General features: G+C 39.5%; 1 protein-coding gene across 5 annotated transcripts in view; it reads left to right on the forward strand.

Annotated features, from left to right (window-relative positions):
* Nucleotides 1–456: 456 nt before the first annotated feature.
* PTPN2 (protein tyrosine phosphatase non-receptor type 2) overlaps nt 457–26,498 on the forward strand; it is a 58,793-nt gene continuing 32,751 nt past the window's right edge. For 2 of the 5 annotated variants that reach the window (XM_050938836.1, XM_050938839.1), the window contains exons 1-4: nt 457–705; nt 7,789–7,879; nt 23,143–23,243; nt 25,064–25,162. In XM_050938836.1, coding sequence (XP_050794793.1) covers nt 637–705; nt 7,789–7,879; nt 23,143–23,243; nt 25,064–25,162 — 360 coding nt within the window. In that variant the 5' untranslated portion in view covers nt 457–636. Of the gene's footprint in view, nt 706–7,788; nt 7,880–19,845; nt 20,006–23,142; nt 23,244–25,063; nt 25,163–26,498 lie in introns of those variants that run through there. The other 3 variants (XM_050938837.1, XM_050938840.1, XM_050938838.1) reach the window with 3 other exon arrangements.

Here is a 26,498-nt window from a genome sequence, read left to right on the forward strand (position 1 = left end):
TGTGCTCCCCAGGGAACACGCCCTGCTGGCAAAGGCAGCGGGCACACATGGGGCTGGGCTTGGGCAGCGCTCCCACAGGGCAGAGTTAAGGTGACTCAGGCGCCGGTCGCTAGGCACGCTCCGGCGTTTGAGCGTCGTCCCGCGCGTCGCTCGGGAAGCCGCCGCTCCGCCTTCGCAGCCACTCACGCCTCTCAGGCCTCCGAGCCCAGCGCGCTGGGGATTGGCGGGGACCCCCGCGCGACACGAGCGGGGCTCTGGTCCTGCCGCCGCCGCCGCCGCCGTTCTCCCCAACTCACAGCGGAGCGGGCAGGGAGCGCACTGTCTCTCCCGCCCCCTCCCCACCTGTGCGTTCTCCCATCCCGGCCCAGAACGGATCGTGACGTCAGCCCAGGTGCTTTCCCTGGGGCGGGGTTTCGACTGCCCCGGGTAGGCGGAGGCTGGTTGGCTGGGAGCGCGCATGCGCATGACAGCGGCGGGGACTTGCGCTCGCCGCGGCGAACTGTGAGGCAGTCAAAGACGGAGCGCGCGGCGAGCTGGGACTTGCGCTCGCCGCCGCTCGTGCTCTGGGCGTAGCGAGCGAGTGAGAGGTTATGAACCTGCAGGACTCCAGCGGCCACGCTCGCTCCGGCCGCCGCCATGGCATCTTCCATAGAGCAGGAGTTCCAGGAGATCGACAGTGCTAACGACTGGCAGGCTCGCTACCTTGTGAGTGAACGAGGGACTCCCTTTATCGGGGGCGGGGGAGGGGAGGAAGAGACAGGCAGCTCTGGCCGGCACGCCCGGCTCTTCTCCTGTACTGGGAAGCGGAAGTCGTTGGGCCACGGCTTGGTTTCAGGTGCGCGCGGCAGCGCCAGCACCAAGCTGTGTGACGACACTGCGCATGTTTCAAGAAGGGGCGGGCGGCGGGGGGAGAAGAGCGCCGTGGAAGTGCGCATGCTCCATGAGGAGACCGGAGGAGGTGCACAGGGCTGATGTGATCACGCATGTGTCAATTAGGAGGGGGTGAGCGTATTACGAGTGTGTGGCTGAAGTGCGCATGCTCCAGCGGACGGAGTAGAATTGACATGCGCACGCGCAGCGATGAGTTTTCGCCTCCTGACGCCCCCACTTCCTAGACTGGCCTCCCGGGCTCTGCCTGCTGAAGCAGTGCCTCGATGTGCTTGTCAGGCTGCTCTGCCGGGCTCTCCTCTGCCCTTCGCACGCTGCTGACCCCTCTCGTCCTGGGTTTCGGTCTGCGGTGGTATAGAGCAATATCTGTGAAATACTCCCGAGTTAGCGGGGGGCTGCCAGCTTTTCAGTGGGTCTGGGGCATTCATGCTAGTCCCTTGGTTTACAGCATAGCGCCAATATTCTGGCAGCGTTAATTGCTTGTAACGATTTAATGGCACAGTCCGTGTATACCTTGGACCACATAACACGTTTTCATGTTACTAGAAATTGCATGATATGTAGTAACTGCCTTTTAATGTTCTGGGTCACCTGAATCAGAGCAACTGTGTCCTATTTTTGCAAAAATAGTAGTGATTAATAATAATTTACATTCTCCTTTGAGTTAAGATTTTATAAAATAACTTTACAAACATTCTGATCTAGCTCGCATCACATCCCACAGAGGTATTAGATATTAGGCGTGTTTTACAAATGAAGAATAAGCAGCACTAAGTGAATGTGACTTGTGAAGGCCTTGTCTACTCTGCTACTTTACAGCCCTGCAATTTACTCACTTAGAGGTGTGACCCTTCCCCTCCTCCCCCTCCTGGGTGCTGCAAGTTTCAGTGCTGTAAAATGCCAGTGTAGACAGTGTTGGGAACTACTTCCCTCCTGGGGGTGTTTTTTGTACAGCACTGGTGCTGTGACTGCACAGCCATTAAGACATACGTAAAAGTCAAATAGCAAACCTGCTTACTTCTTATCCCATTATGCTGTGCTTTCATTCTGTTAAACTAAAATCTCAGTGTATTTTATTCATAAACTTTATATTTTTAAATATATGCAAATAACATACAGTATCTGAAACAGTGAAATAATATGAAGATATACATTTAACAGGGCAGGCGATAATAAATTATTAAGCAAAATTTCACAGATGGCGAAGTGTACTAGTAGTAGTTCTGTAACCAATATTGCCCACCACTACTAGCAAAATGTATACAGAATATTGCATGGTATATGTCCATGGTGTGTAAATTATCTTTCCTAAATCACCTTAATTTTATTAAAATAAACCTGATGGAATAAATTCACATGAAAATGTTAATAGCAAAAGCTCTGGAAGGCTTTTCAGTTAGTTACAGATTTTCTGTTCTGAATTCAGCTATATTTTGTAGATATTTCCAAATTCTGCTATTCTGGTATTGTACACTGTGAAGTGTTTTCAGTAATCTCTTGAGCAATTTTTAATTTATCTCTGCTCCTTAAAATGTTTGGTTTTGTTTGTAATATTTCTAGAATTTTATTATATAAATATAAAACCAGAGACATGGTTTTTTGTGACAGAGGCAAAAATTTTTATGCAAGTATTTCTGTTCATATATAAGATATGTCAATGGTGAAAGTAATTTCATATGTGCTGAAGTATTACTTACTTTCCTACCCCCTCCTCCTGTGTCCCAAGCCTCCCCGTATAGATGGATAATAAATACTGGAGGCAAGCGAAACTGTGAATTATGCTCAGGGAGTTTGCAAGGAAAAATTCAATAAGTGAAAGAAGGTGGGATTTCCTTCCTTGTAGAATGAGCCCTCCAGTTCCATGGATTTGACATTGTGGAGAAATTCCATGCATCTCTGGGGAGAGATTAGGAATTTCTATAGTAAGACTAGCAAAGAATCCTGTGGCACCTTATAGACTAACAGACGTTTTGGAGCATGAGCTTTCGTGGGTGAATACCCACTTCTTCAGATGCATGTCTGAACAAGTACATATTCACCCACGAAAGCTCATGCTCCAAAACATCTGTTAGTCTATAAGGTGCCACAGGATTCTTTGCTGCTTTTATAGATCCAGACTAACATGGCTACCCCTCTGATACTATAGTAAGACTGGTTTCTTTGTGCTACGCCCTGAGGTCCATGCAATGATGACTCTCTGATTAGCATTTGTCCCCATTTGTCTGTGTGGATTTGCTGTGAGATGATGCTGCTCCTTGATCATGTCCCTCCCAGTTGTGGAGCCCAGTTCAAAAGTGGGAGCTTTTATGATATTGGAGTGAGAATTTGGGGGGTGGTTGGGGTAATTTTCCAACAGATTTTTGGGTCATTGTAATGGTATCCTCTGCTAATTTAACTTCTGTGGCAAATCAGAGGGGTTGGTATGTAAACATGCATATTGAGAGAAAAGAGCTTAAAATAGTGCATTCTGATCAGAAGTTTCTTTTGAATACTCTGGTTGTTTTTAGCTCTTGTATCTCTAGTAGATTGATCTACTCCAAAATTGTCAGTAAATGTGCACTAACCTTTTTAAGAGAGACTTTTTAAAAATAAGAATATTTATTTTTATGGAAAACTACACAACACGCATCACGCAGATTTTTAATGCACAATTGTTTATATGTAATGATATTTCAATAAAAGTTGCAATATTCATATCTGACATCCAAGTTCATTTTAGGTTATAGTTCCATAGAAATCCTCTCTGATTATGCCTGTGTTCAGGAAGAACAGTGAAGACGACAATGAGGAGATTTAAGGAGAGTGGGGCTTTTTTGCAGTGAGGATGATGCAGAAGGTAGATGGAAGGAAGCCCATAAGGAGATTACAATAGTCAAGACAAAGAGTAGTCAAGACCCCTGCAATGGCTTTACTGGAGAGATAAAATTTTTTTTAGTGATGTAGGACCTTACTGTCAGAAGTAGCAGCATCACTGATATGAAGGAAGGAGAGAAGATTTGACAAGGTGTATTGTAAAGTTTAAAAAAAACTTTATTTATCTCCTCAGATATAACTACAGAAAGACTACAAAAAGTCTCTGTCACCCTTAGGCTCAGCAGACGCCTGGCACTCTAGCCATCTTTTCTATTTGCCTGAATTAGATGAATGTGGGGAAGGGCACAAATACAATGTATAATAGGTCTTGGAACATGTTGGTAGAATTTTTTGTTTCAGATGGTGGAGGAAGTAAGCAAGGGAGCCTTTTAGACTTGATTCTGACCAACAAGGAGAAATTGGATGTGAATCTGAAGGTAGAAGGCAATTTGGGTGAAAGTGATAGAATCAAGATTGCTGAGGAGAGGGAGGAATGAGAGTAGCAGAATAAGGACAAGAGATTTCAAAAAGGCAGACTTCAGCAAACTCTGAAAACTGGTAGGTAAATTCCTGGGAAGAACATCTAAGGGGAAAAAAAGTCAGGAGAGTTGGCACTTAAAGATATTAAAGGCGTAATAGGAGACTAATCAAAAGAGAAGAAAAGATGGGAAGAATAGTAAGAGGCCAATATGGCTCCATCAAGATCTCTTTAATCATCTAAAAATCAAAGGGAAAACTACGGAAGTTACTCTGGGGGGAATTCTGCGCCTAAAATTTATGCATACAATGTTTTAAAATTCTGCATAGTTTTTGCCAAATTATACACATAATCACTCCAGTTTCAGTTTTCGTAATTTATTTCAAAATATGTCAAGTATGCCAACAATACCAATTTAAAAAGAAAAAAATTCTCTCAGGAGTAAAGAGTTTAAGAAAAAACGCTATGACAATCCTGAGCCCAGCGACAGGGCACCCTCCAACCCAGACACCCGCACCTGCTCCCTCCTGAGACCAGCTGTTGGGTACCCTCTCCTATCAGAGCTCAGCTGCAGGGCATCCTCAGAGCTCAGACACGGTCCTACCTCTCCTCAGAGTCTTTACTCTTCCCAGCTTCTTTACTGTTGTGCTGTGGGATGTGGTGTGGTGCTGCCCTGCCCTTCTTCACCCTTTGCGAGAACTGGGTCTCCTGGGCTCTCTTCTGTCCCTGGGTGGATGAGGATCAAGCTGGGCAGCCAGAGTGTGCAGAACTCTGGCTGCAGAACCTCCATCCCCGCCGGACTGGGTACTTCAGTCACTGTGAGCTGGAGAGCTGGGCTCTGCAGAGTGCAGCAGCCCCTAATGGCTGCCAGCAGCTCTACAGCCCCAATTCTGTAGTGGAAACATGGAATGCTGTGCAAATGCTGCATTGCACAGGGATGCAGAATTCCCTCAGGAGTAAAAAAGAAGAATAGACAAATTGCTAAGGATGAATAGGACAAGCATATAGGGACAAAATCAGAAAGGCTAAGGCACAAAATTGAGTTACACCTTGTAAGGGACATGAAAGACACATTGACAGACTCTCTTCATACCGAGGAGCGAGAAAAGGATGAAGGAAAGTGTAGTCCACTCTTTAGTGGGTCTGATAACAGATATCAAGAAGGCCTGAGAAGTTTAATACCCATTTTGCTACAGACTTCATTTAAAGATTAGTTGTGACCAGATGCTTAACGCAGTTAACATTAACAACAAAGTGGAAAGAATACAAGCCAGAATACGGAAAGAACAGATTGAAGAATGTTAGATGTGTTCAAGTTGGGAGGCCTGACAGAGTTCATCCAAGTGTACTTAAAGGAATCTTGGAACTGTTAGCAGTTGTCTTTGAGAATTCATGGAGGACAGGGGAGGTTCTGGAGGACTGGAGAAGGGCAAATATAGTACTGTTCTTTTTAAAAAGGCTGACTGGTCTATACCCCAGGTCCTCTTTGTTCCCTGACTTCCATACCTGGAACAAATTGTTAAACAATGTTTGTAAGCACCTGCAGGATAATACCATTAAAAGAAATAGCCAGCATGGATTTCAAGGATAAATCATGCTAAATCAACTTAATTTCCTTCTTTGTCATGATTCCTGGCTTAGTGGATTTGGAGGGGGGGGGCAGTATACATGATGTATCTTGGTTTTAGTAAGACTTTTGACATTGGTGTTCCATGACATTCTTATAAGCAAACTAGGGAAATGGTTCTAGCTGAAATTATTATAAGATGGGTGTATATCTGGTTGAAAGACTGTACTCAAAGTAGTTATCAATGGATCACTAGCATACTGGGAGGATATATTCAGTGGGGTCCCACAGAGCTCTGTCATTGGCCAGGTACTTGTTCTACTTTTTCATTAATGACTTGGATAATGTAGTGGAGAGTATGCTTATAAGATATGCAGTTGGCACTAAGATGGGAGAAGTTGCTAGCACTTTGGAGAACAGGGTTAGAATTCAAAATGACTTGGATAAATTAGAGAATTGGTCTGAAATCCGCAAGATGAAATTGGGAAAAGACAAGTGGAACATACTACACTTCGAAAGGAAAGGTCAAATGCACAACTACAAAATCAGGAGTGACTGGCTGGCTAGGTGATAGTATTGCTGAAAAGGATCTGGGGTTATACTGGATCACAAATTGAATATGAGCCAACAATGTGATGCACTTTTCTGGGGTATATTAACTGGAGTATTGTGTGGAAGTTATGGGAGGTATTTGTCCCATTGTACTCGGCACTGGTAAGGCCTCTGCTGGAATCGTGTATCTAGTTTTGGACACTTCACTTTAAGAGAGACAAATTAGAGAGCAACAGAAATGATAAAAGATTTAGAAAATGTGATCTATGAGGAAAGGTTTGGACAAGTGAGCATGTTTCTCCTGGGGGTGGGAGAAGAAAACTGTAGGGGTGACCTGATAAGTCTCCAATATGTTAAGGGCTGTTAGAGAGAAGATGAGGATAAATTGTTCTCCATGTCCACTGACGGTAGGACAAGAAGTAATAAGCTTAATTTGCAACAAGGGAGATGTAGGTTAGTAAGTTGTTCCTAATATCTAACTTTTAAGGAAAGTTAAGTCCTGGAATAGGTTACCAAGGGAGACTGTGGAATCCCCATCGTTGAAGAATTTTAAGAACAGGTTAGACAAACACCTGTCAGAGATGATTTAGGTATACTGAATGGCCCCTCAAGGTCTCTTCCAGCCCTATATTTCTGAAATTCTGTATTTTGAGGCCACTGTCATTAGTCAAGGGTCAATTGCTAAAACCCCTTCTCCATCCCTTCACACAATCTACTTCCCCGTTCTTCTGGTCTGTTAAATAGAATTGTTTCTCAGAACACTCGAAATGTACATGTTCTAGGAACTTCTGAGAGCAGACCCTCAAAATACTTCCCTAGCTGTCCTGGGGATGGTGTGTCATGACCTCTCTCTGATGTTCCGTTCCAAACAGACCCTGAATGTGGTCACCTGTGTGAGTTGTCAGACAACTGGAATAGTCCCATTGTTGTTACCACAGCTACAAATCAAGAGCTATCTCAGAGTTATCGGTATGATACTGAAATCGCCATGCACTATCAGTCTTGACAATAGAGAGGAGCTGTACTGGATTTCACAGGCACTTCATGGTGCAGAGGGGATATCTGTAAAACAGTACTAGTCCTATCTAAGTCCCATTTTTGGCATGAGAGACACCATACGAGGCCATATGGAAAGAGCATAGCCATGCCAAATCCTTCATCCTCCCTTGTTTCATGCCATGTGAAATACTCACCAAATTGTTTCTATGCTGTTTGTGCAGCGTTAACTGACTAGACAAGTGTAAGAAGCTGATAGTTCTAAATGCAAATATTCAATAGTCAAGTTAAATGCTAAGCACAAATGAGCAAAGGTGAACCTGGATGAACTAAAATATGATTATATTAAAATGTTAATTAATTGGCTTGAAGATGCTCTTTTTTGCTGTGCAGAATGTTACTCAGAGTGAGTTGAGGATTTTATTATTAAATTGTATGTTTTTGTACTTTTAAGGAAATTCGGCATAAAGCCAATGACTATCCTCATAGAGTTGCAAAATATCCAGAAAACAGAAATCGAAATAGATACAGAGATGTCAGCCCATGTAAGTATATCTCCTTTGCTCAGTGTAATTAAATGCATAATGAAAACAGATTTTGTCTCTAGAGTTGTTGCTCATTTTTTCCTTTTCAAAGAGATTCTTATGAACCCTTTATGTATAACCTAAAATGATTTGCTTTTGAGATGTATCTGGTTTTGTTTTGTTTTTTTAACAATAGACATATTGGTCCTTGTAAACTGGCTTGCATAATTAAAATATGTATGTTTTTGGGGAGAAACAAACCAGTGGCTGTTATAACACACTGTTACAGTGATTATTGGTAGTTATAGACACTGTGTACAAATATATAAATGTTTGTGAGCAAGCAAGGTGGACTAATTTTAAATCACTGATTTTAATCATGATTTAAATGAACAGGCAGGCAACCTTGATTTACATAACCAATTTCCATCTTGTTTTGCATTTGTATTTATTTTCCTAAAGAGAGGTTGATTTTTCACTGGTTTCTATAATTAATCATGTTTAATACAGTAGTACTTAAGGACCAACCGAGAATGGAGTCCCATTGTGATAGGCACTGTACAGAGTTGTCCCTGTCCCCAAAGTGCTTACAATCTCTATAGACAAGACAGGCAGAGGGTGGGTGAAGGGGTAGAACAGACCAGCAGAGTAAACAATGTTATGTTGGCAAATGTCGTGTTAGTGCCAAGATTCTCTTTTGGGGGGCGGGGTATGTGTCAGATGGGTGCTTAGGAGGGGATTAGTTAAAGAGAAAGGGACTGAGGGGAACAGGGCAGGAGAAAAAGGCTGAGTAAAGAGACTGGGGGCGGGTGGGGGTTGGATCAAGCACCCAGTCAGCACAGGGTGGAGAAAGTCCAGCCGTATGTAGAAATGTCTCTGAATCTCCAGAAATCCCTGATTTGGCTGCTTCTGCTCTTACTTGCTGGAGTCTCTCTCTGTAGTTTCCCTGAAGGTTAGATCACATAGGGTGGGGGCAAGGCACAGTATCACCTCTGCTCTGAGTGCCAAGAGAGTCAGGGTGCTATCTCTTGTACAGTTCTGGGTCCAAGGGAATGCTGGGAAAAAGGTGACCCTGGCTGTGCCCCATATTACCCCCTCATCCCAATACAGGAGTCCTTGCTTTGGCTGCTTCTGCTTTTATTGGCTGGAATCTCTGGCTGGCCACTACTTTGCTCTAATTTTGAGGATGCGCCATAGCTGTGGCCCTTTATTTAAATACTTTTATGGATTTTATAAAGGTGTGTTACGGATTCTTATATTTTTACACTTTTTATTATGTTAGAAAATAGTGAATGATGTTTCTTAATTACTAGATGATTCGTTTTGTTACTTATGAATTGTCAAGCTGCATTTGGAGGGAAATTGGAGTTAAATTAAAATGCATAAAACCAGCGTTTTAAAATTAATTTTTATTAGTTAAATGAAACTACCTTAACTGTGCTGGATATGTAAGAAAAAAATTAAATGGAAAACGTGTATTGATAAATTAAAACTGATTTATTAAGCAAAGGAATTCCGGTCTGTAGATAGTGAATTGAACTGATTGTTTCTGGTCACAATATCTTTCAAGACTTTAGGACTAGTAGATCTCATCCTCTCCCACCTAGTATTTATTCATAAATTGGAAGAGAAAAATAAGTTTTCCTCCTCTTCCAGCTCCCAGTCAGTTTCTCAGTGTTATATGAACTAGTAGTTGAACTGAACTAGTTGGATAAACTGAAATATAGAAAATATTATCTTTGCCTCTGCAGAAGAGGCTACTGCTGTCTAAAGCTGGTTTTGCACTTCAACAAACTCGTTCCAGGTACTTGGCCAATGACTTCCACCAGTCAGTGTTTTGACTTTCTTTAAACCTTTGGCAGCACTTGAACATTAGTTTTTTATTTATTTAATTTTAAATGATTTTAATAGCGTATGCTAAGTTTAGGCCTCAAATTTGATTTAAATCTGAACCTCTCTCGTGCGTCCCCCCCCTTCATATTTATCCATTCTTATTTTGGTATGTGTGTCATGTGTTGCTTGCTAAGATATTTTTAGGGAATTTCCTCTGGTAACTTTGTTGTAGCACTATTTGAATTAGTGTTGATCAGTCTTTTAACAACATTTAAAATACATGTTGTCATCATCTGTCAGAATTAGTGGCCTTATTTTTGTTTGTTTGTTTGTTTGTTTTTGCGTTTTTTTTTTTATGAATTGTCTATATTTAAGGGTTTGGCATGACATCTCTTCTAAAGAATTTACAGAACTTTTTCAGATAGTGTTTTCCATGCCATATCAGCTTGAGTGCCCTTGTCTTATGTCTATCTGCTATATAAAAATATGGATGATTTAATCAAAACTTGTTACCTAATCTGAGTCCACTATCATAACTCTTGTTCAGAAGGAACAAGACAAGTCTTAATGCTACTTCTTTGGGAATCTGGGTCTAGAAGCTCTCTTAATATTATAGACAAAATAGGTTAATGGTTTATGACCCCTCTTCTTTAATTTTAGGTTTCTCCTACATGATGAAGACGACTCAAAAGGCACCATGGCTAGTGACTGGAGCATGAACCTGTAGATCTAGAAACTCATGTTCTGTTTCCAGTTCTGCCACTTAGCCAAAGCCACATAGTGAATAAGTCACTTGAGCCAAAACTGATTTTGAGAGCTCAGTCTGACATACTTGGGGTCTTATTTTTGAGAAGCTCTGAGTACCTGCATTTCCAATTGAAGTGAGTGGTAACGGCAAGTTGTTGACATGTCTCAAAATTAGGCCCAAAATATCTTAAATGTAGGCAACCAAAATCAGTGGCTGTGAAGATAAATTTGGTAAATATCTCGTTCTCAGTTTCTCAGTCTGTAAAAATGAGGATATTTTTCTTTTGTGCTTTGAAATATCTGGATGAAAAGTGTATACAAGTGTAAAATACTAATAAAAAACATTCATCTTTATGGAGCTAGTAGTAGTAAGCTTCTGGTTTTAGTTACTTATAACTTTGCCAAACTTTGACTATTAACTTTAACTGTTCTATGCTTGGTCTCTGTCTTATGCTGAATTTTTCTGGTAAGCATCAGCAACCTAACTTAACGACTTGGAAAGATGAACTGAGGAGGAGTAGTGTGTGGTTTTTGTGCGTCGTGTCCCTTTCTATAAAAAGCTTCAGCACCTCCGTGGATTGGAGTAGGAATTCAAAATTAATCAGAGATTTGGTTCTGAAGTCAGAAATGCCTTTTACTGTAGCTGTGAAAATCCACCAAGCTTTGGCCAAGTTACAAGCCTTTGAAAATTATTTGGTTATGCCCCACAGAGCCTGTTAGAAGCTTGCTGCTAAAAGTCTGTGAACATTGCATCTGAACTGAAGATCCTGCTAGACCCCATAGACATTCCTGCATTCTGACTGACTGAGCACTCTCTTGGGTCTCATTCACTCTCCATCTGCTGTGGGCATGTTTCTGTGCCCTACAGAACTAGAGCTTCAGAGAGAGGTAACATCTATCCCTTTGGCGTTGGCAAACAAGTGCTGAGATAGAACTCAGGGTGAGAATGGTATTAGTACTGTGGTTTTAGACCTCCTTACTGAGCAAAGCTCAATACAGTTTCCTGAGGAGGAAGGCATATATTGTTCCCTTTTCCTGTTTTACAGATGGTCTAACTGGGAGATGGCACAAGTAGAGCAGATAGAACTGGTATACCAGACTCAAGTCTCAGCCACCACTGCAGAATGAATGGGCTAACTCTGCGTTAGATAGTGCAGTTTGTAGCAATTAGATCCTCCAGAGCCAGGAATAGAACTGAGGAGTTCTGAGTCCCAGCATTCCACTACTGTCTAGGAAATAGTGTGTGAGCTGCTGGCCACATATGTTCATACTTCTTCCGTAGCTGCTCCGCAGAGGATAAACCTACTACTTCTATCAGTTGCTTTTTTAACTGAAGCAGTAGAGGTCTGTGCTGTGGCTCTGGAAATCCTGGATTTAAACCCTGCTGATGACCATTGGGAGGTAGAACAGTATGGTTCTGCACAATAGAACTTGTTTTTCAATTTTTGTAACTAATTATCTGCAAAAACTAGATTAAAAAATGTAGTATTAAGACCATAAAGTCAAGCACTCAAAAAATAAGGAAATGCTAGCATTAAAGTTGCCTGTGCAACCTTAGTGCCTGATCCAAAGCCCGTTGGTATCAAAGGGGATCTTTCATAGATAAGGACCATGGTGATAATCTAATCTGACCTCCTGCACATGCAGGCCACAGAACCTCATAGACTCATACTTTAAGGTCAGAAGGGACCATTATGGTCATCTAGTCTGACCTCCTGCACATCACAGACCACAGAATCTCACCCAGCCACTCCTGTATCTGAGCCATTGAAGTCCTCAGATCATGGTTTAAGAACTTAAAGATGCCGAGAATCTTCCAGCAAGTGACCCATGCCCCACACTGCAGAGCAAGGCAAAAAACTCGCAGGGCCTCTGCCAATCTGCCCTGGAGGAAAATTCCTTCCCGACCGCAAATATGGTGATCAGCTAAACCCTGAGCATGTGAGCAAGACTCACCAGCCAGACACCCAGGAAAGAATCTTGGAAATGCTTCATAAAGTCCCCAGACCCATGTCTACTCGGTATGCTTTATTAATTACGAGTAACTCTCACCCATCCACTCCTGAAATAGACCCCTAACCTCTGACCAAGTTACTGAAATCCCCAAATCATGGCTTAAAGATGTCATGTTACAGAGAATTCACCATTTACACAAGTTTAAACCTGCAAGTGACCCTGCGTCATGCCGCAGCGGAAGGTGAAAAACCACCACTGTCTTGCCAGTCTGACCTGGGGAAAAATTCCTTCCCAACCCCAAATATGGCAATCAGACCCTGAACATGTGGGCAGGTACCTGGGGAAGAATTCTCTGTAGTAATTCAGAGCCCTCCCCACCTAGTATCCTGTTTCCAGCTGTTAGGGATTTTTGCTACTGGCAGTTCCCGATGGGCCACATGCCATTGTAGACAGTCCCATTATATAGTCCTCTCCATAAACTTATCAAGCTCAGTCTTGAAGGTAGTTAGACTTTTTGCCCCCACTGCTCCCCTTGGAAGGCTGTTCCAGAACTTCATTCCTCTGATGGTTTGAAACCTTCACCTAATATCGAGCCTAAACTTGTTGATAGGCAGTTTTGTATCTGTTTGTTCTTATGTCCACATTGGCGAATAACCTAAATAGCTCCCCTCCCTCCCTAGTATTTATCTCTCTGATGTGTTTATACAGAACAATCACATCTCTCCTCAGCCTTCTTTTGGTTAGGCTAAATAAGCCATAGTCTTTGAGTCTCCTCTCATATGGAAGGTTTTCCATACTTTGAATTATCCTAGTAGCCCGTCGCATCACCTGTTCCAGTTTGAATTAATTTTTCTTAAACATGGGAAACCAGAATTGCGCGCACAGGTCCAGATGAGGTCTCAGCAGTATAATGGTACTAACTAGGGCTGTTGATTAATTACAGTTAACTTACAAATGCTTTTTGATTAACTCAAAAAAAATGAATCATGCATAATCGCACTGTTAAATAATAGAATACCAGTTGACGTTTATTAAATATTTTGGATGTTTTTCCACATTTTAAAATATATTGATTTCAATTACAACACGGAATAGAAAGTGTACAGTGCTTACTTTATACTATTTTTTAATAAATATTTGCATTATCAAAATGATAAAAGAAAAAGTATTTTTAAGTTCACCTCATACAAATGCTGTTGTGCAATTTCTTTATCGTGAAAGTGCAACTTAAAAATGTAGATTTTTTTTTTTGTTATATAACTGCACTCAAAAACAAAACAATATAAAACTCCTCCAGAGCCTACAAGTCCACTCAGTCCTACTTCTTGTGCAGCCAATTGCTAAGTGAAACCAGTTTGTTTACGTTTACAGGAGATAATACTGCCTGTTTCTTGTTTACAGTCACCTGAAAGTGAGAACAGGCGTTCACATGGCAGTTATGTAGCTGGCATTGCAAGTTGGTTTTATGTGCCAGATATGCTAAACATTCATGTGCCCCTTTATGCTTAGGCCACCATTCCAGAGGACATACTTTCATGCTGATGACGCTTGTTTTTAAAAAAAAAAAAAAACAAAAAAAAATTAGTTAATTAAATTTTGTGACTGAACTCCTTGAAGGAGAATTGTATGTTCCCTGCTCTGTGTTTTATCTGCTTTCTGCCATGTATTTCATGTTGTAGCAATCTCTGATGACCCAGCACATGTTCTTAAAATGGACAACACTTTCATGGCAGATTTGACAAAACGCAGAAGTACCAGTGTAAGACTTTTCAAGATAGCTACAGCACTCGACCCAAAGTTTAAGAATCTGAAGTGCTTTCCACAGTCTGAGAGGCATGAGGTGTGGAGCAGGGTATCAGAGCAACACTTGAATGCGGAAACTAGAGAACCTGAACCATCAAAAAAATGCTGGTGGCATCTGACTCAGGGTATGGCTACACTTGAAACTTCAAAGTGCTGCCGCGGCAGCGCTTTGAAGTGCAAGTGTGGTTGCAGTGCCAGCACCGGGAGAGAGCTGTCCCAGCGCTGCACGTACTCCATATCCTCATGGGGTTTAGTTTGCAGCGCTGAGAGCCGTGCTCCCAGCGCTGTGGCACTGTTTACACTGGCGCTTTACTGCGATGTATCTTGCAGCTCTCAGGGGGGTGTTTTTTCACACCCTGGGCGAGAAAGTTGCAGCGCTGTAAAGTACCAGTGTAGCCAAGGCCTGAGATGATGAAAATGAACATGCGTGGTCTGCACTGCTTTGGATCGTTATCGAGCAGAATCCATCTTGTGTTCGGGAATGGTGATTGAAGCAGGAAGGGACATCCAAATCTTTAGCACTTCTGGCACATAAATATCTTGCAATGCCTGCTACAACAGTCCCATGAGAACGCCTGTTCTCACTTTCAGATGACATTGTAAACAAGAAGCGGGCTGCATTATCTCCTGCAAATGTAAACAAACTTGTTCAGCCAAAAGCTCAGACAAACAAGAATCAGGACTGAGTGGACTTGTAGGCTCTAAAGTTTTACGTTGTCTTGTTTTTGAGTGCAGTTATTTTTTGTACGTAACTCTACATTTCTAAGTTCAACTTTCATGATCAAGACTGCATTACGGTACTTATATTTTTCAATTCACTTAATACTATTTTATTTTTACAGTACAAATTTATAATAAATATAAAGTGCACATTGTACACTTTGTATTCTGTGTTGTAATTGAAATCAATATACTTGAAAATGTGGAAAACATCCAAAAATGCTTATATAAATGGTGTTCTGTTATTAAACAGTGTGATTAATCGCGATTAATTTTTTTAAAATGCTTGACATCCCTAGTACGAACTCTTCCTTGTCTCTACGGGAAATATCTTGCCTGATGCATCCTAGGAATGCATTCGCCTTTTTCACAGCTGCATCACGCTGCTGGCTCATAGTCATCCTATGATCAACAAGTACACTCAGGTCTTTCTTCTCCTCTGTCACTTACAAGTCCCCAGCTTATAGCAAAAATTCTTGGTTTCCATTGACTTCAGTCATCATGCCCTTGAGATGGCCCTCTTGTGTGTGTGCATTATGATTGTGTTCAATTACATTAGCACAGAGTATTTGTTCTACAGAGCACTGCTTCATTTTGCACACCAGATTGATGGTGAATGAGACAAGGTTGTAAGAAGAGTTGATGTTCTCTTGTAGTTCAGGCAGTAGGCTTGAACTCATGACAGCTGAGTTATATTCCTCACTTTGCCATAGAACCCATGTATAGTACTGGGTGAGAGTCTGTCAAAGGGCCCATGTGTTCCCCTTTTCCCAGGGAATTCACGTCTCATTGCAGAACTTTGCTCCAGAATTTGAGCTTTAATTTTAAAATATGTGTAGCTCTGATTGGTGCAAAGAGAACAGCAAAAATATTGAGTGCAGACCAATACAGTTGTATTTAGAGAGCCTGCAACAGTATTTTTGAGTGGTGTCATCTGCTGTATTCATCTGTTGAGGCCCCTTGAACTCTGATTTCATGATTGGAATTTCTTCTGAGATACTATAGAATTCAGCACTTTTGCCACAGAATTTATTTTGCTACATGTCATCTTAGAACTTGTTTTCTTTCTTCCTGTCTTGGCAGGACCTGCTTCCATCTGCCTCTTACGATCCAGTTTTCCCATGAGGGTATTAGCTGGATTACGTGGCACTATTCCATGGAACCAGGCAACAGCTGGGAATCAGGGTTGAGTTCCCAGCTGGGAGTAGGGAGAGAGGTAAATATAGGCTAGCAAGCTGTCTGTCTGGAGAACAGCGCAGCAACTGAGGCCCAGGAGATGAGCTGCTGCAGGCAGCCACAAGCTCCTCCCTTCTTTAGTACACAAGGAAAGAAGGAGGTTCTGAGCTGGGCCACCTGTACAATGCCGGTGCCAGGCCACCAGGAGGGCATAATGAAATGAATTGTCCTTGAAAATAATCATTGTTGAATTTTATATCATGAGTATTTTCAGATATCAGCAATGAGGGGTGGGTGGGTGTGTGTGTGGGTGTGTGTGTGTATGCACGTGCAAAGATGACCACCTTTGTTGGATGGAAAATAAGGGAAAACCACATGGGAAAATAAAGGACAATGCTTTAAGAAAAATCTTAGGGAAACATCACTTCCCTTAGCCTACCCTCTATTTTTTCTCAGATGTACACTTCTATTGCCCTCATGTATACCATACAATTATCATAAACTCAATTAATATTTAAAATGGTATTTACAAGTTTTAATAAATTTGAGTACATCTTCAAATAAGAGATGGGTAGTCATGTATGTGTGGGGGCAATAAAGGGTATTTCATGAGATTGTGATAAGTGAACATTTCCGTAACAGTAAACACTAAATTCCATAGCATTTAGGGCTTGCTACTGTGGAATTTAGTCTCATGGGGTACGCAGAACCTGATCATAATACATACATACAAGAATGCTGAATTAAGGTAGTATGGCATCCTTAATCTTGGTACGTCGTAACTTTTGAGTCCTAGACTTTGCAACTTTAATATACTTTTAACTTAGTTTAAATGTAGTGGTGGTAATAGTAGTTGCCTGTGCTTGCTGATAGCTCTCTAGATGTTATCTAACTAGTTAATTAGGGAGGGACGAATCATTCCGAGTTGAAAATTTTATCATTTATTCCTTCAAGATGGTGATCCTTAAAAAATGTGACTCACTTATGGGACAAGAGAGCTGCTGAGCTCCATCTGAATTATTGAATGACAAAGCTGTAACATATTTAAGAGTTCATTTTTATACAGTCTACAGTTTCATAAATATTTTAGCTTATTTATTTTTTATTGTGCATCTAATTGTGGTGGATAAATAACTTGTCTTTGAAAAGGCTATAAAAATAACTCATTTATGCTGAGGGTAATAGGAAAAAATGTACTCTGACATTTGATTGGTAGTACAAATTACTCTAGAGTGGAGAAAGGGGCAGTTTAACTGTGTGGTGGTAGTGAAAGAGGAAGCTAATCTGAAATGTCACTGGGTTCAGTTTGAGAGCTAGTCATTTCCTGACAGATGAAACCGTTTCTCAGAAAACACATTGTTAAAAGGAAAACAACTTTTGGGGCTATAATCCTTACAAGAATGGCCTTCAAATTCTTATCTGTCCTGTCGGAGTCATCGGATTGTTCCTCTATAGTGTGATTTCTAGTTTTGTATTTCAGATTTACTGTTAGCACCTTCACAATTCTTAATTGTTAGAGTAGGAAGATGTCATGCTAAAAATAGGCATATTGCACTTACACTGTGCCATCAGTATTAGAAATTGAGCTAGAGACAGAGTGGATTAAAAATTAATGATTTAAAAAAAATGAGATTTTTGTATTGAAACTGGGTTTTTGATAAAATGCTTTTTGAGGAAAATACCTATCTAAAGGTTAGTTTTAATTAAGATAAATTATAGCTCAAAGATATCTCATGGAATAGAGATTATAAATTCTAATTCTATAGTATGAGACAATATATTGTAATGCTTAAGAAAAGTTTTTCGTAAGTGACTTCCAATAGTTCATGGATTAGGGACCCAGTCTTTTGGGGTTCCACAGGCTTCTGTGGATGATTTAGGTTAATTTTTCTATGTACCTGGTGGGACTCAGTGCTCAGTCTAGAACAGGGGTCGATTAACCTTTCAGAAGTGGTGTGGTGAGCCTTCATTTATTCACTCTAAGATTTTACGTGCTAGTAATACATTTAAACATTTTTAGAAGGTCTCTTTCTAGAAGTCTGTAATATATAACTAACCTATTGTTGTATGTAAAATAAATAAGGTTTTTAAAATGTTTAAGAAGCTTCATTTAAAAATAAATTAAAATGTTGAGCCTCGCAAGACTGGTGGCCAGGACCCAGGCAGTTTGAGTGCCACTGAAAATCAGCTCATGTGCTGCTTTTGGCATGTGTGCCATAGGTTGCCTACCCCTGGTCTAGAAGATACCATCAAAGATGCTTGCTTTTATAGTTCTCAAACTGTGGATTTGTGTCTCCAGAGGTAACATGCTTGTTAACAGCAAAAATGTTGTTAAATAAATAATATAGAGAGGTGAGAAATACCAGACCTCAACTCTGTTGTCCCTCTGCAAATTTGCGTACACAGAGTCAATCCCTTACCTCTCTAAAAGTGCAAAGTTTCAAAAAGTTGAATGAATAGAAAATTGTTGGGAGTATAATAGATCTGGACAAGGAGAAGAAGTCTGGAAACAAATGTAAGAAGCTAGGGACATACGCTTGTTTTGTTAAAATATTGTGTTTGCTATTGAAGAAAAAAATCCAAAATACTTCAATGTGTTGTTTTAGTTAAATAGAACAATTTAAATGTCTGTTTAGTGATGTCTTCCTAATACAGCATGGCAAGAAAATCCCCCAAATATTAATGATAGTTCACCTCCCAATGACTTCATAAATATCTGCTTTAGTTACCTCTGGTAAATGAAGTAACCAAACAATCATTCATTTTCTGATATAGCTGTAAAACTATCCTGAAAAGTTTTTTTCAAAATAAATCACTATTTAAAAATGTAGATTTCATTTTTAGAAGGTACACAGTACATCTGAGTTGTGAAAAATATATATTACAGTTACAACAGTTAACAAGAATGCACTTTTATGTAGAAAATCATGATTAAATAGTCTTCCTGACTAGTGATTTAAATCAAATCCACTCTGGCTAGAGATGGATCCTGTGGATGTAGATTTTAACAATATATACAAATTCTGATTTTTATGATTTAATATTTATAGTTTACCATGATAAGCATTTTAGGAATAAACTAAAAGATGCATCAGAAAGTAACAAACAAAACATGTAACAGCTGATAAAAATTCTGATTTGAAATTAGTGGCCTGACTTTTCTGAAATGACACCCACAAATTACAGTGAAATCAGTTAGAGCTGCAGATGCTTAGAGTATTTGGAAAATCATGCTGTGAAAGCATAGCATGATATAATCAGAACTCTGTGCAGTGGTTATACTGAAACTATGGGCTAGACCTTGATTTATGGAACGTCAGCATTGATTATTACAGCAAGTGGTAATGTGGTGCAAAGGAGGAAAACAACTCGGCCTTCCCTTTATTTTATGCAGTCTCTGAATCTTATTTGTCAGCACTGTATTTTAGAATATATTGGAGTTGAATGGCTTAGCTAGGAATAATCAGGTTTAGATTTCCCTGTGTGAGGGAGGAGGGTTTGCTGTCTGCAAGGGTGCCTCAGACTGGGCCATTGGGATGATTCAGGGCTTTTTCACCCACATTTTCTTTTAATTTTTTTCTTTAATCCAGTAAATAGTATTTTACCCTTCTGGCAATTAATAATGCCATGTTTAGGAAACAAATCATACTCAGTAAACTTTACCAAATTTTAAGTCTCATTGTGCTTTCATTTCTGGAAACATAACTTATTTTCAAATAAATCTCTCTCCTATTAATTGGTTGTAAGAACAGCAGCAGGCCACGTACCAAAGGTCCTCCACCTGGCTGTTCAATACATGTAAACAATTTGATGTATGTGAGAGTGGACAAGGAGGTGAAACATGAAATTCTGACCCCATCAAAAGCAATGATGTTTGGGTGAAATCCTGGCATACTGAAGTCTACAAGTCAAGTGAGTAACTGAAGCGGTTGCTAATTTCAGATGTTTTTCTTGGTATAGAAGCCTTCTTAGTAGGGGAACGAACATAAGAAGCATTTTTCGAGATTTCCACTTCTTGTTCTGATTGTACATTCTGTTGAAGTGGAAAATTTGTTAGAAATTTTGAGAGATCCTACATCATAGCTGTTTCTGTTGGCATGGCGAACAAAAATTTTTTAGCTAAGTGGGGTTCTTTAAACTAAATTTCATCTGAAGAAGTTCTGTTATTTATATAATCAGTTGAAGTATTGAATGAATAATAACTGGAAATTATTTACAGACTGGAAACATTATCATTAACACTCAAAAATTGGCTTGATGGGTTTCAGTAGAGCAAGCCAGGAGACACATGAGTTGTCTAGGTCCTAGTGTCTTCAAGGAGCCTTCTTTTTGATGGAAGGGAGAGGATCAATGCATCCTTGTACTGCATGTATTTCTATCTGATGGATTACAGGCTGGTTCCTAGGATAGCACTTAAATTTTGGTATCGTTTCCCACTACCTCAACCCCAAGATACTCTTCACCATGTCCTACAGAGAGGAATTTTAAATGTATTCATTGTCTCTTGTAGTGGTTTTAAAAAGTAAGGCTGAATACCTTGTGTGTGCATGTTACTGTGTGAAACCTCTTTGGGATCTTTTATCCCCTATTTGGAAAATGATACAGCAGTTGCAGAGTGATTAAACTGTTAACAGTGCTTACTGACATCATCTTTCCGAGAACACTAGCATCTGTATGAGTGATTTACTATAACAAGATCTTAAGTTTTTCCTGTTGGCAAATGACATGTAATATTGACAAAGATCTTGGTTTCTGTCCAGTAGAAATATTTGAGATAAAACAAAGCAGTGCAGGAAAAGAAAACCTATTAACACTTTCATTTCCAGGCAATATAATGTAAGAAGATATATTTTGCTTAAAACATACATAGTATCTCTTTGAATCTCTCTAATTTACGTGTGTGTTAGCCTCCATATAGAGGTATACAATTTAAAAAAAAAAAAAAAAAAAAAAAGCCTACCGACAGCTCCAGGTCCTTTTTGCCATATACTGGAAATACTAATGCAAACATAGTTAAACCAGTAACTTTGCCAAAGCCAAAAAAGAGAAAAAACCAAAATTGTCCCAACCACCAGTGCATCTCTCTTCCCCAAGAGCTTGCACTGTGCTCTCAAGGGTCAGTGGATGTAGGCTGTTGCACAGAGGGAGAGGGGAGAAAAGCCCAATGCTTGGAGGCCCTTCATAAAATGTGTGCCATTGAGTCATTTCCCTCTTTCTCATTAAAAAATAATCCACCTGGAGGACATCAAAGTTACAAAATTAAGGTTCTGCATTAGTCCTGACTCTCCTCTTGTATATTTTGGAAAGGGAGTAATCTCTCCAGAGTTATTTCAGTCAGCTTCCTTTGTACAGCCTTATACTTTGAAAATTATTAACTCTGAAGACAAAGGAGGATATTTCTAAAAAAATTTGGGGAAAAAAATGAAATTGTTCTTGTTAAAAGTTCACTTAAAAATCACTGTGGTTTTGAAATATTTTACTTCAGTTTTATTCTTTGCTTACCTCTAGCTCATTTTCTGAGTGGTTAAATCTCTTTGAAAACTTGTGCACTAGCTGTCTTAGAGAAATAGATTATACTTAGGCAAATTATTAAGGATTTGTTGTAGGTAGTTGTAGACTCAGTCTTCCCTCATTGGTTTGAATGGGAGTCTCTTCTACTGAGTGGGTAGCCCAGTTGGATGTTAGGAGTTGAATTCTCCAGTGCTTTGCACCTAGTGTAGTCATCTACACTTGTGAATCATGAAATCGAGTTAACAAATATAATGCAAAATAAATAAAATTCTCAACAATCCATGGATCAGAGTTAAGATAGTTGTGTTGTGGTGAGAGATGCATTTCCATATACTAAATAAATAAAATATTTTAAAGATGTAGATAGTATAAAATTTACCTGTTCAAATGCTTGAGTTTGCGACAATTACAGTATGCAAGAGGGGAGAGTTAAGATGGTTGTGGGAATCTTGACTGAATCTCCTGATCCTTGATTAAAATTTCAGCCTTGTTACTGCATTGACAATCTTTGTTTTTTTTCATATTTTAAATTGTTTTCAAGTAGATATGTTGAATATTGATAATGTGGGAACAGTGTGTGACGACAATATGGTTGTAGGCTAGTGATTTTCTTCTGCATTCTCACTTACTTGCTGAAGCATTAGGGTGGAAATTAGCACAAGGGTGTCATCTGCCACAAGGTGATCAAACAATTAAGTGTAAAAATCTATTAATGCAGTGTTAAGAATATATGCTCCAGTTTCCAGTTTTAACTTTTTCCTCAGTTGTGTTGCATTTCCTTTGTTTCACAATCGATTATTTATATAGGGCCTGATCCTAACAAGATTTGCAATCTCAAAATTATCACTGAAGTAAACCTGGAGTTTTGGGTGCATACTGAGAGGATTGGACCCATAAATAGTAAATTCCCATTCTGTCATTGGCCTGCTGGGTGACTTTGGTCAAGTCACTTGACCTCTGTTTCAGTTTTCTCATCTGTTAATGTGCTACGTTCTTATATTTGCATTACATTTGTGATAATCTGTTAGGAGTCAGAAAACCTAATTAAAATTGTGTGCATTTGAAGTGAGCAGAACTGTGCATGGGCATAGGGGCTTCAGCTCTGGCTGCAGAGTTGGGTCTTAAAATGGGAGTTCCATTTTAAATATATATAAAAAAGCCCAGGTTATCCAAAAATCACCTTTTGGCTTCTGATTTCTTCTGTTTCTATCAGAACTTTTGAATAATTGTCCAAAATTCTGATTATACAGAGGATATGGATGTTTCCAAAGCTATTTGGATAATGGGATTTTTTGAATGTGTATAAAATATTTTATATATTTAAATTTTTATTTGCAAAAGTTAAGAATGGTGATGTTAGTCATTCATAACTAAGCTAGGAGTGAATTTTGCATTTAGATCAAATGAATGCCAGTTATGCCTTGATATCACACCATATAATGATAAATTCTGGAAATATGTGAAATGAATTTATCACAGGAGTTTCACTTCCATATGTTTGTCATATATGTCTTAATTTTAACTTTTTCTATTGTTAGATGACCATAGTCGTGTAAAACTGCAAAACACAGAGAATGATTATATCAATGCCAGTTTAGTAGTCATAGAAGAAGCCCAAAGAAACTATATTTTAACACAGGTAAGTAATAACCAGATATTAAATTGTTATAGGGGATGGAGAACATGGACATTATGGCATAGCATAGCCTTGCATGGGAATGAAGCCATCTTTGCTGCTCTCCTCAGTCAGTAAATGAAACACATAGCCAGTATATGTGATCTGATTACAAGGATGTTCCTCTAGTTTTTAAAAGATATATTTTCAGGGTAAGCATTATTTCATAGCAATCTATATATTAAAGTTTTCAAACGTTTCTAAAACAGATTTTTCTTTTCAACTAATATGAAAATATCCAAATGGTTACTTTATCTGTTGTTGTACTCTCTTCCTTTTAAACATGACTCTTCTCCTTCTCCCTCTCCCTTTAAACAAAAACACATGCATGAATGGTACCAACATACACATTTGTAAGAATTGACAAAAAGTCCAGAGGAGAGTCTTTGGTTTCTTCGTTAACCTCTTTTCCTTTATTATTTTGATCTTCAGTGTGCTATAGTTGTCTTCATGCAGGTCACGTACAGCTTTGTAGTAAGTGTTAGCTTACACTTTCCTAAGGCAGACTTTTCATATTTCCACATGAGGTAAAATACTGCATAACTTAAATGTATAGATGCAGCAGTGTCCCTGGTATAATGAGCACACTCAGGTCTACTCGAGTAGTAGAGGAAAGCTTGAGATTTGCTATTAGTTCCCAAATAATATACAACTTTCCTTCAATTTAACATACTCACAAATTTGCCTTGTATCCTTTGTAAATATAACTCCAAGAAATTCATTATAATTTATATAGCTTGAAAAAATTGCCCAATACTTAGTAGCTGGAAGACTAAACCTCTTAAAGAGGACTTTAGGGAAGTCTAACCAAGAAGGTCCAGAAGAAATGTCTTGGTAAGAAATCTGAACTCTCTTAGAACCCCAGCTTCAAGGAAGGGGAAGGGTACTGGAATTTAGTGGTTGGGGAGTTTCCTTTTTCATGTCAAGTTCTGGCTAATAGCCATAGATGAGTTTGAAGCTATAATTCCTTACTGAGAGAAGGGAGAATTTTTATTTTCCCTCACCCCTCCAGAGTAGCCTGACTCCAGGAGGAGAGACTGAAGCCCAAGCCCACTCATCTTGGGAGGTGCTGTAGCTTGAGGGCTTCAGCCCTGGATAGTGGGGCTTGGACTTGGGCTTCAGCCTCAGGCTCCAACAAGTTTTACAGCAGCCCTGGCAACCCCATAAAACATGGTCAAGACCCACTTTGGGGTTCTGACCCACAGGTTGAGAACCACCGTGCTAGTTATAAAACTTAATGATGTTGAAATTCTTGGATGTTCACAGCTGTTTAAGTAATCATGTTCCTGATTATGTAAGGTGATGGAATGCTGCAATAAAAGTGTTACATTTGAGAAACAGGTCTTCACCATTTAAAAAGCTATCACCAGAACTACTGGTATCCATCAGATTCTGCTCTGATAATGCCTGAAAGCACAATTCTCTCTGATACTGACATCCTATCCATAAAATGTACTTTTAACAGCTGTCATTGATGACAAATATAGTGTATCTCCATTTATATAAATTAACTTTCTTTCTGAAGCTGTTCATAAATTGATCACTTTAATTATGAATCTGTCAGAATATTTTGTTGTAGGCTAACTAATGGGAATGCCTCACTGTTGTATTCCAGAAAACTCAATGTTTATATTCTGCATTTGTGTATAAGCTGTGCAATTGACTTAAGTTTCCTGTCTTACACTGTTCTCTTTTGAAGACAATTTTTCAGATATAATTGAATTATGATTCTTGTTTTGAGCACTAAGTGAATGTTTTCCCTCTTTCTTTCCTTACTCGCACAGGGTCCACTTCCTAATACTTGTTGTCATTTTTGGCTAATGGTATGGCAACAAAAGACCAGAGCTGTTGTCATGCTGAACAGAATTGTTGAAAAAGAGTCAGTAAGTAATGACTATTTAATGCAACTTATACATAAGCAACATACTTGTAATGCTATCAAACCACACTTAATTGGGATATTAAAGTTGTTTCTTAATTGTTAAGAATGTCCTGTTGTGAAGAGCTAATACATTCGTTTTTGTTGTTGCTGGAAGCTAAAATAACAGTATGGGAACACTAATCTTGCTGGCTGTTCTGGCACATTTGATTATTGTGACAATTGAGATACTAATTCTACAAGCAGGACCAGAAATAACTTTTTAAAGTAGTTTTGAGGGGATAAGTGAGAGCATTTACAGACTCTTCTCCAATTGTACCGGGCTAAGATAGTTCCACTACCTCATTTAATAAAGGTAAGAGGTGAAATTCATTTCAGTAAGAACAGTCTCCAGTAAGTACAGGTCTAGAAAGATGAAATAAAATTCCTGAGGCAGGGGAATGTAAAAGCAGAAGAACTAAGATGGGAGTAGGAGTTAGGGCTTAGGTGGGTTCCAAGATGAGATGTAAAGGGTAGGAAACTTACCTTAAGTTTAACTTCATTGAGAGATTTTTTTGTAACAGTAGCAATGTTTTGTTAATAGACCACTGTTGATAATGAAAGCCTGATTTCGTGCTACCAGCAGAAATAAAACTAGTCTGTTTTTTCACTTCCTTACAAGTCAGTGAGAATTTACAGATTATGAATCACTTGAGAGTGCTTTTTTTGCCAGCTTCTGTGACTGACTCGTTAAATATCTAGATATTAGCAGTTGTTCTTAGCTATAAATGCAATAAAGTTCTGGTCATTCAAAAATTCTTGGCTAGAGAAGTTTGATGGCCTAATGTACTAGGCCTGGAGCTTTGGGATCGAGTTATGCAAGCAAAGGAAATGCAGAAGTCCCATTCACTTCTAAGCACAAACTCAGATAGGTGAGTAAGCACTAAAGGAGTCTGATAAATCATGCATTAATTTAAATACCTTGGGGATGATGCTGCACGGTGGCAAGTAACATGTAACCTCTATAAATGTAAAGTAATACATATTGTTTTAAAAAAAAAAAAAGAAGTTTATGTGCTGGGTGGGCACTGAACTTGCAGAATGCTCTGAAGGGTGAAAAGGGTCATTAGACGAGCTCAGTAAAGGTGTCTGTCGATTGTAGAGATACTTAAAGCAAGTACGGTGTTTGGGTGCACGTCAAGATGTATCAGAACTAGGGAAAGGGCAAGAGAAGGGTAGTGAATATGGCTAGAGCGTTTAACACTACTTGCAAGTGATGAGAATGTGAAAACTAGGATTTTAACAGGACAGAACTGAGATTTATAATTATGAAGGACATAGTTATAAGCACATAGAACCAG

Source organism: Gopherus flavomarginatus, chromosome 2 (genome assembly GCF_025201925.1).
Source record: "Gopherus flavomarginatus isolate rGopFla2 chromosome 2, rGopFla2.mat.asm, whole genome shotgun sequence".
NCBI classification, from domain to species: domain Eukaryota; kingdom Metazoa; phylum Chordata; order Testudines; family Testudinidae; genus Gopherus; species Gopherus flavomarginatus.